The sequence below is a fragment of the Durio zibethinus genome, chromosome 17, assembly GCF_047325235.1.
Source record: "Durio zibethinus cultivar Kanyao isolate XHJ-2024 chromosome 17, ASM4732523v1, whole genome shotgun sequence".
Classification (NCBI taxonomy): Eukaryota; Viridiplantae; Streptophyta; class Magnoliopsida; order Malvales; family Malvaceae; genus Durio; species Durio zibethinus.
The window spans coordinates 6,875,525-6,890,875 of NC_143178.1; the positions used below are offsets into that span (position 1 = coordinate 6,875,525).

Genomic DNA, 15,351 nt, shown 5'->3' on the forward strand with positions numbered 1-15,351 from the left:
AAAATTTATCTTTGAAAATTTTCTTTGTCTACAGAATTAAATTTATTTTTACATTTTTATTTAGATTTAATTTACTTTTAAAATAATCTTATAGATGTACTCTTTTATATTGATATAATACTTAAAATAATTATTTTTCATAAAATAATTCCTTTTCGTCATTAAATAAGTCTATAGAAAAAATTAATACTTCAAATGTTTAATATATACTGATTGTGTGAAAATTGATTCTATAATTATAAACTTTGTTCAAATGCTTCAAAATTTTTATTTGAATGCTGAAAGCAATACAAATGAAGAAAATTTCTGTGACAAAGTAAATTTAATCCATTGAAATATATGTATATATTTTATTTTATGTATATAAAGATTACTAAATTTTAAATTACATAATAAAAATAATTTTTTAAAGATATAATCCTTTTTTATCTCATGAAATCTGGTTTTTTACTGTTAAAATGTAAATAAAAATTTCTATTGATAAGTCATAAAAATGTGTTTTGTACTATTATTTGAAAGTAATTACTCTTCTTAGTAAAAAGAAAAAAAACCAAAGTAGTTACTTTTTCCTCAATTTAATTTTAATTTTAATATGTTACTAAAAAAGGAAGTTAGCAAATAGTGGTACCGCACTGTTCCTTCGAGTCCAAGTCCAATAGCGGGACCGGATGTTGGGTCCACGAGCATGTACCGCTCGTCTGAACTATGAACCAACGTCTAGAACACTTGTAATATTCCCTTTGCGGCTCTGAATCTTTAAAAACTGGTTTTTATCGCTTTAAAAAAGGAACGTTTGTTTCTTTTTTTTTTTTCTAATCATTGAATTTGAATGGGTCCAAGCAGTCCACCATTGAATTGTTGAACTTCCAAAAGACAATATATATATATACATATATATTTAAGTATAAAACATTTTAGTAAGTTTTTTTTTTTTTTACCATTTTTGTTTGATTTTGAATTGAAGTAATTTTGATGACTTAGAAAATTACATCAAAGCTAACATTTCATAAATGGAGGCAGAATGTAAAGAATATTGCTGTTGGTTTTGTTAACAAGGTGTTACATGAGAATGATGACTGAATAACTCTATATTATAGTAATTTTTCCTAGTGATTCTTTGAATAATGCAATTACTAGTTAAAAAAATTTTGGTGATGTTAATTTAGAAATTTTAATTAAATTTATTCATGAATTAAAATAAATCAATTCGTGAATTCAGTTTTAAATACAAAATTTTAAGTTCTGTCCAACTCGATCTAATTTAACATATTAAATTATTGTTAAAATATTTTTAATATAATATTAGTATTAAAATATTAAAATATTAATTTTTTAATATTTTAATATATATATATATTTTTTTTTTGGATCTCGTAAAAACTAATGAATCAAACAAAACATTAAAAAGACTTATGGAACAATAACATTGATGAATTTTTCTAATCTTAACCCACCGGAAAGGAATAACGTTTATTTTTTCCCAAAAAAAAAAAAAGAAAATGTGGAGTCGTTTCACCATTTGTCGTTTAGACCATTCAAATCATAATTAATGTCAAAAAAAAAAAAAGTAATACACGAGGGGATCCCTCGAGGAAGCTATCCGGGTTATCAATTCAAGGAACCAGTGTCGCGTTGTTTCCTTACTTTGATGGAAATCTCAGTATCCTTCCAGAAATTATACAAAATTTTTGTTAGATAAATAAAATCTTTTAAATTATATAAAAAACTACCTCACTTTCCACGTTGAGATGCTACTTTCAACAAAATATTAGTAGAATAACAATAAAAAAATTATTTCCGTCAAATAACGTAAGACAATTAACGTCACCATTTCATCATTATTATAAGTGGTGTTTTTTTATTCTTTTTTTTCCTGATTTAAAAGAACTAAAAAAAAAAAAAAAAAGAAATTACGCGGAATTGGCTAAGTTTGAAGATTCTTGGTCTTCTTCCCTGACTTCCTTTTTGGTTTATTATTTCCGTCTAGGTGCTAAGAATATTGTAATGAATCTGGAGCATGCTCCAATTAAGTGAAAACCTTAACAAATCAGTATAAAATGGTGATTTTGTTGGGTTTAAAGTTGAAAAGTTTTACTGTGTGAGGGAGAAAGGGTCAGCAGTTGGACTTTCCTTCCATTTTGAACCTCATTTTCTATGACCAAAGACCGGTCTCAATGAAGAATTAAAATCCCCCCTTCAACTTTTTCCTTGCAGTCAAACTTCTCCTTTGATTCTCTCTTTCCCTCATTTTTTCTTCATTCAAAAGGGGGTGTCACTTAAATCACAAACCCATATTCTCCGCTCTCCTTAGGTTTTTTTTTCCCTTTGTTTATTTATCTTCACAGATTTTAAGCTTAGAGCCATACCAAAAACCCACAAAACCTCATCACACCCTTATAGGGTTCTGATATATTTTACTTATTTTCAGGAAACCTTTTGCAATCTTTGCCTCGTCAGCCCCAAGTTTTTTTTATACTAAGCTCCCAAGTTTTCTAGTACAAGAAAAAAAAAGCAGAAAAAGCAACCTTTTGTCTTGGTCTTTTGAGTTATAAATATATATTCTCAGCTGAATTGCGGATTCTAGTTCATTTACTTCTATGCGTTCAGCTTCTAATTCATCAAGCTTGCGTTCTCAACTAAATCTAATTTTCTGCTGTTTTATGGTTTGTGTTCATTCATGCTTTTTGTGATGAAAAGTTGTCCTCGTGTCTAAAATGAACTGATACGCATATATGCCACATAAATAGCATACTGGTCGTGCAATTTGGGAAAGAAAATTTTTTATTTTCTCCTCTTTCTTTGTCTGCTTTACAATAAATGGAGAACATGGGAGAATGGGAGCAAAAGAGTCTGATAAATGAGCTAACACAAGGAAGAGAGCTAGCCAGGCAACTCCAAGTCCATCTCAATGTGCCTTCTTCTTCCAATGAAACTAGCGAATTGTTAGTCCAAAAGATCCAAGCTTCCTATCAGAAGGCACTTTCAATGCTGAACTACAATCTTACCTCTTTGGCAGCAGAGCCACAACCCTCCTCAGGACTAGCAATCAGAATGTCGGAGTCACCACCTTCTCGTAGTGGAAGCCCCCGAAGCGAAGACTCTGACCGTGATTTCAAGGAACAGGATCTCAAAGATGCCTCCAAGGAAAGGTATATATGAAAACACAAGCACTTTATAAAGATACAACTCAACTCAACTCACGTCGACCAAGCCTTGATTTTTTTTTTTTTGGCCAATTCTTGACCTCCTTGATTTTTATCCAGTCATTTGATACAACGGATTAATTATGTCTGGAAATTTTTATGTTGCAGAAAAACTCTGCCAATAAGGAAACAACATGTACGAGTTACGCCAGGTACAGCGCTGGAGGGACCTCTTGATGATGGCTTCAGTTGGAGGAAATATGGACAAAAAGATATTCTCGGAGCAAAATATCCAAGGTTTGCGAATTCAAGTCTATGTCACTCTATATATATTTTTGTATATATCAAAGTAATACTCCGTGAGAGCAATTAGCAGTTTATATTGGTCCACGTCGACTCTAAAGAATGCAGAACCTTTTTGACAGAGTCTTAGATTGTAAAATCTGACCTGTCTGGTGTCAACGGGTCAATGGCTAAAGCAATATTCCTTTTTGCAATTTATAATTAAATGTTTGGTCGGCCGCATATACATGCAATTGAGCTTTGCCTAACAGCATATAAATACATAGAGCAGTTTGACAAGGTTTAGTTGAATTTTACCCTTCTTTTCTTCTTCTAGGTAATCAATGAACGTACAGTTAGCTGTCCGATCATATTATTATGTAAAATGCTAGCATATATAACCATACTTTCTTGCTTACAGAGGCTACTACAGGTGCACCCACCGAAATGTCCAAGGTTGTTTGGCAAAAAAGCAAGTACAAAGATCAGATGATGACCCAGCAATCTTTGAGATTATTTACCGCGGAAGGCACACTTGTACTCTAGCCTCACATGTAATGCCTCCCCCAGGACCCTCAGAAAATCAATTAGAACAAGGAACTTGCATAAAACCACAGCAGCATAACCAGAAACAATCACAAGATCTACGTCTGAGCTTCCAGAGGGGCCTTAAATTTATAACCCAAGACTTAGACATAAGTCGTGAGCAAACATATCCTTCATTCCCTTATCCTTCATCAATGTCCGATATAAAGGTTGAAAACAATGTTGTCTTTTCATCACCTTCTGTGATTGACAACAATGTGGCGGGAAATCTTTCACCTTCATTTATATCGCCTGCAACATCAGGGTCTAAGCATTTCTCTATGTCTCCAAGTCCAAGAGGGATGAACGGTACTCATGGGCAAACAAACATTAATTTTCAAACTTCTGAGCCTCAGCTCACTGAGATTATCCAAGCTGCTACGTCAGCAGCAAACTATCCCACTGTTGGTTTGGATTTCCCATTTGGTAATGCCGAATTCAATCCAAACTTCACATTTGACAACCATGGTTTCTTTCCCTAATCATAAGCCTTGTTGCCAAGAAACTTTTGTTTCACTGCATACACGTAGCAGTAACAAACAAGAGTTGGATTTTATGGTCCTGTCAGATAGATTTCTTATAGCAGATGAAGACTGTACTTTTTTTTTTTTTTGCTTTTTTTCCTTTTCTAACCCGTGAGGTGTAACTTTTTCCGATTAAATGAAATCAAATATTGCTAATTTCAAATAACTTTTTCATAGAGGATTTGTTCCAATTTAGAAACCCCGAAGTTCAAATCTACCATCTCAGCAAAAATTAGGAGCATCGGCCTCAATCAATTTGACATTGCAATATCTGACGCAAACAATAGACCAAAAGAGAATTGAAGTAGGCCCAGAAAGAATTTACCAATGGCAGTCCAAGAGGCAAAAGTTAAATTCTGAACCCAACATTGGAGCGACGGGCCAACCCAAAATAGTAAACCAACGTAAGGCTATAATCAATTTTCTGATTAAACCCAACGGATCAATTACCTCCCAGGGAAATTCCAGAGCCCAGGTTGGCTGATGAACATGGTGATTTGTTGGATGAGCCACCGTTTTCATATGCTTATTTTTGGGATAAATAGTCCATTCCAATTTGAAGCAGAACTATGATTCTTCTTCCGAATTTGGGAAGCTGAGAAAATGATTTTATTAGCTGGTCCAAACCTGAGCTAAGAAAAGAAGACAAAAATCAATAAATAAAAAAATACTTGGAATTTTTTTCGGTGTTCCTTATTAAGCATCATTATGGAAGTCATGCAAAATTTGAGCCTAGCTAGCAGCCTGCTACTTTGCAATCTTGTTAAGATTGCATGCGTGGGATGGGACCATTGTTACACTTCAACAATATATAATTCGTTGTTGATCTAATTTTACTTACAAGCATGAAGCTCAAGCAGTTTTTCGATGAATATCATAACCAAAAATTTGATATCCAGTTTATCATCAAGTTAAAAATTTGAAGAATCATGTAACTATGTTTTGAATAGTTTTTGAGCTAATCGTTCTTCAGATAAAAGCAATACAATTCTTAAGTTCTTGAAAGTCTTGTGACTTGGTTCAGCATACGTTCTCAATCAATAATATTATAAAGATCGATGTTTGAATTTGATTCCATCTACTATGTTAATTCAGTAGTTTTAGTTCCTTTACTTCAATTTTGAGATTGGCAATAAAAATTATTAAAATTAGAATAAAGAGACTAAAACTATTGAATTGAAGTAGTAAAGAGACTAAATTTTGACTTTAAACCTAGTATTTGTTTGGTGGTATTATTAACCTAATTAAAGCAAAATCAAGTGTTGGTTGACAAGCAACTTCAAAAAAAAAAAAAACTTACGGTATTTAAGTCCAGGGCAGGTTCACCTAACTAGGAGTTCCCGAAATACTTGGTCCATTCCATCCTGAACTACCAATTTGGTCCACTTTATTGATTTACAATGGACATCAATCTTGCCCCTAATCACTCTGGTAATTCTGACCGCGATTAATCAAATTAAATTTATGAATTTGTAGTGTTCAGTTAATAATTAGTTACCCCATTGTTATTTTCTCTAGTTAGGCACCTAATAATTTGGACTAAAAACAAAACTACTTTGAGCTAAATGGTAAGACGTCGAAACTTGTGTGCATCTGAAAATGTAATGTGGAAAAGGCCTTTGTTAAACTAGCTAGTAGGATGAAAAGGTTTTGTTGTATCTTATTGGTCACGTAGCAAATATTCAACCAGCCATGTTATCAGGGTTTGCTTATGGTAATCTCGTTGGCCACATCATCATTTATGAGGTATAAAAGGGAAAATGAGACCAATTCTCTACTTAACTACTTTCTTTGGCTAACTTATGCTCTCCCTTGCTTCTTTTCTTTTCATATACTTGATTAACTTGAACATGGAATCGCATCTTAAAATTCTACTTTCGATCCCCTTACCTTTCTTTCTGTATGATAGATCCGAACGTTCTCCATCTCAGCTTATAGCAAGCGTCTTGATTACCATATATAGGAATAATTACATCATCAGGCTTGAATCTCGAGTGATCTTGAACTACCTATTCTATTTCTTCATGTCTTCACAGGGTAGGTGTTGTCTAATTACATCTCTTTATTATATACACTGATTGAATATTATTGTTGTTTATTTCATCCATTTTATGAGGAACATGCAAAAGTACTCTGCATGGAGCAAGAGACTGGAATTCCCGAAAAGATAATAAATCAACTTAAACAAATGGATAAATGCCCATACATGCAAATATGCAAAGAAATTAAACTTTGAGATTAAGATTGCAAAATTAAATGAGTGCAATGTGCCCTTCCGTTCTCCTTTCTTTTTTTTTTTTTTTAATTGTACCAACTTTTTTGAGACAGACAGACAGACAGACAGGAGAGAAAGAGTCTGTAAAATCAAGGCTGAAAAACTATAATGAGTAAAACTTAGCAGAATGTTTGCAGGATTTGGTGAGCGAGTTCTTCTGCACTCAGTTGGCATTCAATTCCAATCTGTTCATAAAAAAATATAATTATTCATACTATTCAATCATTAGCTTCAATAAATCTCAACACAAACATGTACCCAAATAATTCTTCTCAATAAATTTGAACTCAGTGAAACAAAACAGTAACTGCAAAGACTGATATATCATAATTATCGCAACATAAAAAAAAAAAAAAAAGGAAAAATGACTGCAAAGATACCTTAGTTTTCAGTGATCCGTCGTGTTTTTCAAGAGTTATGAAGTAAAGTTTTTAGTTTTTACAGTCAGCACCTTTGCAGTAAATCAACGTCAGTTTTACGTTATTTGTCTGAAAACGACTGCAAGAAGTTTCATAATTTTAATATGACAAAATACGTCAAAATTATCAGTTTTCTCTTTTAATATTAAGGCTTATATGATATTATCCTGGACCAGTGAAGTTTACGATCGATTCTACCTGCCCTAATGTTCTTCTGAATGATGAAAGCAATCATTGAAAATCAAAGATGGTTTGGTTTATTAGGTTCCGTCCCGAGCAAGGCAACGAAATCAAGAGACACAAATGTGAGAAAACAGACTTACATGGAGCAAAAAAATTGAAGACATCCATTTGTTTTATATTTTATCATATGCTCATTTAATTTTCAATAAACGTCAAAATAAAAATTGACTATACTAAAGCTAACCACAATTGTAAAATTTTTACAGTTTACATGCATTTGATAATTTTCCCAAAGATAAAGGATTTTGCATATTAAGATAGAGTTTTTACCTTGATGGTGAAGGAATTAAGCATTGTTTCATCAACAGTGCTAACGTTGACATGGAGAATTTCAAGTGAGAGGTCCTCAAGCGCAGAGATTATTTTCACTGCCTGACCAGGAATCCGAGGAGATACCGTCTTTAAAAGAAGATTTCGGCCTGAAAACTTCACTTCCACATCGGCAATCGGAGACCTTGAGTTTGCAACGAGCTCGTTAACGTTGTCCATGGAGGAAGTGGAAGAATTAGGAGATGGTTCGAGCGAACTAATAATCATGGTTGGATAGAGATAACCTTGCTGCAACCTTGGCTTGTAAGGGCTACCAGGTTGAGGGGTTCTTGGGCTTATTGGCAAGTTTAGTCTTGGACTTAGAGGTGGTTTTCTAGGGCTGAGAATCGTGGGTCTTGGACTTAAAACTATCCGAGGGCTTAACACTTCACTGTAAACTTTTCTTTGTTTCTTGGCCTCAAGCGATTGTAGAACTTGTTGCAGCTCAGTGACGTAATCCACAACTCCCCCAATAATCGATGCTTGATCTCCCTAAGACATATAATTCAATAGAAAGATTAACATAAGAAAAAAAAAAACTTTTCATATGTATGATGTAATAAATACTTAGAAAAACAAGAAATTGAGACAGTGACTTACTCTTTTCACATAGAAGGAAGGCATCAACGATCTCAACACCGATAAATGCTCATTCATTTGCTTCCTCCTGTTGCGTTCAACCGTTATATGAGACAGTCTTTGTTGCCCATCTGGGTTTGTTTCCTCTGAAGAAGCTAGCTTCTGCCTATTGCTTTTGGGTGAAGTTTCGTAATCAGGCTCAGTCTCTGACTCCTTGGACACCAACCTCGTAGTTTCTTCACCTTTTTGGCGGCTAGCAGCGGCCTTTTCTTCCAATGGAATGAAGGGTGGAAATTCAGGGGGACCATCTAAACTCTCAAATATAGCAGAGAGGTCATCTCCGCCTGCAAGGTTGGTTTCTCCGAATTCAGGTTCTTCAAAAAACTCACAGAAACTATCATCCATATCGGAAAGTGTTCAGAGTATTTTGTTGGTATTTTCCTTTTCTCGGAAGAAAACCTTTAGTCCTGTTTTGGTCTTTTTAGGGAATCGAATCAGAAAACAATCAAAGAGAGAACAATGGCAAGAGAGTGAACTGAAAAACAGTGGGAAAAAGACTGAGATGGAGGGAGATGCGAAACTTGTCAAGATGAAGAGAAAAAAAAAATCGCTATATAAGGGAGTAAATGTAAGAGCAGCTGTGAAAGGGATTAAAAACTATCACCATCAAGTAGTCTCCTTTTTGGGGGTTTGAATATTTACCACCGTTAGATTCAGGGTATCTCACGGAGAATCAGGGACGCTCTCTGTCTCAACGCAAAAATTCTAAGCTAATTTGGAAAGTGAAAAACAGTAATACCAAACTTTGGGCTGTGGATTTATTTAAGATGGCATTATAGTATATCTTTTTTCTACACTTTGGTTTTGTTTAGTGATAAATTTGTCATTTTGGTAAGAATATGAGAATCTGTAAAAAGGTTCATTAATGAATGCAGAGACAGATTAAATGACAAAGATACCCAAAGCAATTTGTTAGATTCAAATTGAAGGAGCTTCATCAATTCTCAATTGCTGCCTCTCAGGGTGCTGTCTTTGCCCTCTGCTTATGACTTTGCAATTTCATCTAAACCATTAGGCCATCAACACCGTCACCTTCATCATATACAAATAAAAACATATATATATATATATACACAATTAATTTTTTTCTTATCAGTTTTTTAACATAACAGGAAAATCATTATTTCTTTTTTTTTTTTTATAACATATCATTTCATTATGTGCAATATATTTTTATGCATATATAATAGTATTATTATTAAATAATAATGTTATTTTATATGTACCAAAAAAATTATGTTTTTTGTGCTGACATCCAAACACAGCCCAAGTATCCAATGAATGCTTTATCAATATGTTTCTTTTCTTTTAAAACAATTTTTAATACATTATTGATGGAGTTGTATATTTATTCAATTAATTTAATCTTCAAAAAGAAGTGTTTTTTCATTTTTTTGAATAACTCAAAAACAAAAGTCAATATCGGAGAAAAAGTTAGATGGCTTGGTCTTTGCAAATTTATATTTAAGAAAACAAGCGTACGTAATAATTTTAGATATAATATAATGATATGATATAAAAATAATATTTAATAAATTATGTATATAATTTTTATAATTATTTTTGTATCTTAATTATGTCGATATATTTAAGATATAATATTACACATGTCATATTTTGTGTCTTATACGTATTATATGTTTAAGATACGATTAATTAATTAATCATGTTATAGTATCAATACGTATAAATGACATGTTTACAATATGCATATAATCATATTTTAATATTTTTTTTGTTATATTATCATTTTGTTTTAATGTTGAACTATTGATTAGATATTTTAATCATGTTTAATTTTGTTAATTATATATAATTATATTAATCATATCATGTTATTCATTTCTAAAACGAATTAAAATATATTAATTATGTTGTATCAAATATAATACGTATAATAAATATACTATATTCATATTTTGATTATTCGTATCATTTAAATATTCGTATCACATTCATATCAAAGTTAACAATTAATAACTAATAAACTTAAAGGAATAGTCAAAGAAAGAACTCTTACAAATTCATACTAGTTTTACATCACAAGTGTTTTTATAAAGGTGAACTCTTATGATGCTTTATATTCTTTCTTTGTTTTCGTAAATAAATCGTCTTCCAATCCTAACTAAAAATTAAATGTCATATATATACATACACACACAAAAAGATACGAGACATCTCTTCTCTCTCATCTAAATTTATTTTAATTTATTCACTAAATTTAAGGAAATAATTGGATAATTAATTATTCAACAAATTTAAACTAGGTGAATTGATGATTAATAACTTAGGAAGATATGATTGAGTGACTAATTAACGATTTCAAAAACTTAAACCAATAAAAAAATGCATTCAAACTAAAAACTATTGAATTTTAACGAGGTAAAACAGTAGTTTGGGGATAGTTCATTTTTTGTAGTTTGTCTATGCCTAGCTGTCCCCTTAACTTCGTCTTGGCCAAGGTGGGAATTAATCAAGAACTGAAGAATTTATTTCATACGTTTGTGGTCGGGGGAAAATGGAAAGATCATTGTAAACCACTGTTACACTGCAATGCAAAAAATAAAAAGGTGGAGAATGTTTCAGGAGTACTGAGAATGAGAATTAGCCTTAACATTGTGAAGTGAAGTGACAGTCTCTTCTTTAAAAATTGATCGGTGAAGTGAACGCCATTGTTCCCTATTGTTGACAGAAAGCCTAGCCCTTACCTTTACGTTATCCTTCCATTTTATAGGGGGCAAAATAACTTACTCGTTTTGCTTTGGAAACAATCGTTTAGTCAGCTAACAGGTTTCAAACCACGCTGATACATGCCATCGATGCCCTGTCCAAGAGACATGGTTTGTTTAGATACTACTACGGTCTGTTTGGATGAGCGTTAAGGTTGAAATAATAATGAAAGTAAAATTAATCATTATAATAGTGATGAGCATTAAGATTGAAAATAATAATAAAAGTAAAATTAATTATTCTAATAGTGAGATTAAAATTAATTATATAATATGTATTTGGATTTAAAAGTAATAGTAATAATGAAATGAATGGTAATAAAAATAAAAAATGATTAAAAAAGATATTAAAATAAAATTTTTATGATGAAATAAAAATTTTAAATAATTTAATATTTATAAAATTATTAAATTATTAAATTATTTTATGGGCCATAATAATAGTTTATTAATAAATAATTAAAAATTAATAAAAAGTAATATATCAAATCATATTTTTATTATATTAAATTAAAAAATTATTTTATAATTATTAAATTAAAATTAAAATATAAAAATATTAATTATAAAAATATTTTTATCTCTTCAATATAATTAACAGGATACAAAAGTAAAATTAAAAAAAAAAGCTACTGGACGGTCATCCACTGGCCCCCCAAAAACTCCTATAAACGAAAGCTCGTTTTCCGTTGCGCATTAGGCTTTCAAACGGATGTTCAACTGGGATTTGCACAACTTTTCATGACAAACGCAACTCCCTTATAACTTTGAATGGCTGGAGATTTATTACAGCATTGACAACACGACAAAGTGAACATAAGCGTGAGTAAACATGAGACAATGGGAGAGAGAAAGAAAAGTAAGTGACGAAGGTGATACATGAGGAAGAGCAGTATTGGGACAGAAGTCTACAAGTTGTCTGTTTTAATCAGAGTAATTTCTCATATATATTATGAAGAAGGTGGCTAGCTTTCCATGTGCAGAAACGGCATCTCCGTGCCTACAATGATCCATTTCATCCATGTTCTTGTTTATTTGCTTTTTATTCTTTTATACCATTCTTTGTTTATTTTGGTTTTCTGCTAATAACAAAGGAGGTCATGTTGGCAATGCAGCCAAGAGTGAAAAAAGGATCGGGGGAGAAGGAAGAGACAGATCAAGCAGGAGAGTAATTGCTAGCCTGCATGGGAGTGCGCGTTTCATTTAAGTATAAGGTATCTATTCCTATACCTATACCTATACCTATATTTTTTTTGGTTTTATCACAAAATTACACTTCTCCCTTCATATATATCCGACTTTTCCCATTATCCATCAATTTTCACATTTACCACCCTCAACAACCAACTCCTCCCTCTTTCTCTCCCATTTGGACAATAGCCGATCAACATTTTTGTTAGGTGTAATTTTCTTTAAATTTTGTTAATATGATGTTATTTTATATTTAATGAATATTTAATTTTTTATAATTTTATATTTAAGTTAGATTTTTTTATTTATTATCAATTGATATTAAATTAGATACTTAATATAATATTAAAATCAAAATTTTTTTTGTTATTCTTTTTAAATCTATCACATAATAAATTTTTTTTATCTTCACTTACACGTAATGAAAGTATATTAATGTGATATTATCTTATATTTAATGAATATCTAATTTTTTATAATTTTATATTTAAATTGATCCCATCCACTTATTATCATTTTATTTTAAATTAGATGCTTTAAAATTTTGATTCTTATTTCTTACTACTTTTGAAATCATTTGAACCATGATGAAACATTTCGATTTCCCTGACTGGCATGTGTACTATATGTGTCAAACTCAAGGTTTAAGACCTAAATTCTGGGGAAAAAAAAAAAAGAAGATAGAACTTTGATTCATTCTTGCCATATATCTAGCAAAACTCAGTTCATAACTTTTATGAAAGTGAAAGTTTGCCAAGCTCTATGTAAAAGAAAAAAATATTGTAAGCAAAAATTATGTTGAAAATTGAAATATGTGTTATGCATGAAGCGATTTTATGAATCTATATACACTTCTTGATTTATCATAATTTGCAAAGTACTATAACTTATAGAGACAAACATGATGTTATATAATACTAAATGTATGGTAAACTATTACCATCATGGAGGGATACATAACAAATCTTCAAATTTCTCTTTTTTTTTTTCGTTTTTTATAAAAAAAGGTCACAGTATATAAATAGAAAAAAAATTATAGATATTATAATTTGAATTTAAAACTTATTAAATATCATTTTAAAAAAAATAATTATGTGAACCGATATAATTAAACTCTAAATTGCTTCACATTCCATCTTTGGTTATAAAAAAAAAAAAAAAAAAGCATGAATAAAAATAAATATATTAATACATCTAATGTTACCCCCATATATGAGTGCATATATATATATATATATATATTATAAATGAGTATATAAGTATTCACTTACATCTGTGTAATTGTTATTTTTTTACTTTTGATCTAAATTAAATTTATAACATTTATATTTAACTATTTTGATCAAGGATTAAAAAAATATATAACACTTACATTGATGTAAGTGGATCCATTTCTCTCTCTTTCTATATATATATATATATATATATATATATATATATATATAATATAGCAAGATGCATGGAATGCATGCATTAAGGATCAACATAATTATAGGGGTGTTTATAATTTGATTTTAACTGAATTAATCAATCGAACATATTTCATCTTATTAATCAGTCAGTCATTAAATTAATTTTATCAGTTATCGAAAATGATTTTAAAAAAATTTTGATTTTCAATTAATTTGGTTCAAAAATTGAATTAATTGAAATTTTAACCGAGATATAACATAATCTAAATATAAAATGAAAAATACATGAAATTGATCATTTTATTTCATAAGTTATTAGAGTTTTCAACATAATACGTTAATATTTAAATATTTTGTTGAATAATTTTATATAATTTATTTAAAATATGAGAAATTAAGAGTTCAAAATATAATTTAATTTAAAATAATTATTTTTTTTGGTTAACCAAAAAAATTAATCGAACCGACTGAATTAATGAATTCAATTTGGTTAACAAAAATAATATAATATAATTCAATTAACTCAATTTTGAATAATTTAATTCGAAATTAATCAAATTAACCTTTACATAACTAAACCTTTTACAATTACTTGTTTTGTCTTCCCTTTTCCCTTCCTCATTTTGAGGTTATAGAATTAGCCAGGGGCAGGTCATGTGAGATCAGAACCAAATATAGTGTTCAAAACGAAACTAGCTAGCTAGCTTCGTTAGAGCTTGGATAATCAGCTAGCCAATGGAGTCAAATTTGTGATAACGAACATTAATTGAGCAGCTTCATTCTCCATAACTATACATATATAGTAATTATTTACTAAAAAAATAAAAACGCATAGTATTAACTCTTTATACTTATTTATAAGTCTGTCACTCAATAATAATACTACTATTTTTTTTTCAAAATATCTTGGATATATAAACTATTTGATTTTTCATATCAAAATAAAATATGTCATATCTGATAACTTAAAATAAATAATTATATATTTAAAAAAATTTTAACAAATAATTATTGACGAAATTCAAACTCAAAATTTTTTCGTCAATGAAAATAAACCTTAATTAAATACGGTAACCACTTATTAGTATAATACTACTAATTATTATTCATCGAAGGGAGAAATGTGGGACAAAATTTTAAACCAAAAGGTCCTTACAAATAAATAAATAAAATGGGGCCTCCCCAGCTTCATTTACTTCCCAATCTGAAACAACATTTACTGGCACCCACGAAATATATGAGTTTCACATTACTCCACTTTCATTTCTCGCTCTCTCTCATCAGTCGTTCATTTCATGTATGTGATACCATTGCCGGATGATATTATCTCGGGGGGTTATAGTAGGGAATCGTGCGTTTGAGATTGAATGGATGGTGGGAATCGGGTCCCACATAGCCCTTGATATCTTTTTTTCAGATTTCCATGTCCCCATTTTTTTATGTCGTATCCTCGTCCCCTACCACCATTGCAGCTCCTCGTTTTCTCCTCCAATTCAATCATGTGTACGTGATGTTATCGTAATGGAAATCTTCTTGTAATCTATTGGGTTTAGTGACGGCATTGTTGTATCCTTGTCGATTTCATGAAGGGGGAGCCAAA

The 15,351-nt window shown here is 30.5% G+C and overlaps 2 protein-coding genes across 2 annotated transcripts; one reads left to right on the forward strand and one right to left on the reverse strand.

Annotated features, from left to right (window-relative positions):
- The first annotated feature begins 2,331 nt into the window (after positions 1–2,331).
- Positions 2,332–4,708, forward strand: LOC111287812 (putative WRKY transcription factor 53). The gene is made up of 3 exons (XM_022878483.2): positions 2,332–3,149; positions 3,312–3,440; positions 3,847–4,708. Exons 1-3 carry the CDS (start codon positions 2,818–2,820, stop codon positions 4,490–4,492), a joined length of 1,107 nt encoding a protein of 368 aa, XP_022734218.1. The 5' UTR covers positions 2,332–2,817; the 3' UTR covers positions 4,493–4,708.
- Positions 4,709–6,670: 1,962 nt separating this feature from the next.
- Positions 6,671–8,909, reverse strand: LOC111287821 (transcription factor SPEECHLESS-like). Its single transcript, XM_022878495.2, has 3 exons — positions 8,381–8,909; positions 7,742–8,272; positions 6,671–6,994 (listed from the first exon to the last, which is right to left on the reverse strand). Exons 1-3 carry the CDS (start codon positions 8,762–8,764, stop codon positions 6,929–6,931), a joined length of 981 nt encoding a protein of 326 aa, XP_022734230.2. The 5' UTR covers positions 8,765–8,909; the 3' UTR covers positions 6,671–6,928.
- Between the last annotated feature and the right edge of the window lie 6,442 nt (positions 8,910–15,351).

Bases quoted from the DNA above. Each gene is read 5' to 3' on its own strand.
- LOC111287812 (XM_022878483.2), top strand. From the start codon at position 2,818: ATGGAGAACATGGGAGAATGGGAGCAAAAGAGTCTGATAAATGAGCTA. The intron at 3,150-3,311 runs GTATATATGAAA...TTTATGTTGCAG, and splicing joins AAAGATGCCTCCAAGGAAAG to AAAAACTCTGCCAATAAGGA. The intron at 3,441-3,846 runs GTTTGCGAATTC...TCTTGCTTACAG, and splicing joins CTCGGAGCAAAATATCCAAG to AGGCTACTACAGGTGCACCC.
- LOC111287821 (XM_022878495.2), bottom strand. From the start codon at position 8,764: ATGGATGATAGTTTCTGTGAGTTTTTTGAAGAACCTGAATTCGGAGAA. The intron at 8,273-8,380 runs GTAAGTCACTGT...TATATGTCTTAG, and splicing joins CTTCCTTCTATGTGAAAAGA to GGAGATCAAGCATCGATTAT. The intron at 6,995-7,741 runs GTAAAAACTCTA...TTTTATGAACAG, and splicing joins TTAATTCCTTCACCATCAAG to ATTGGAATTGAATGCCAACT.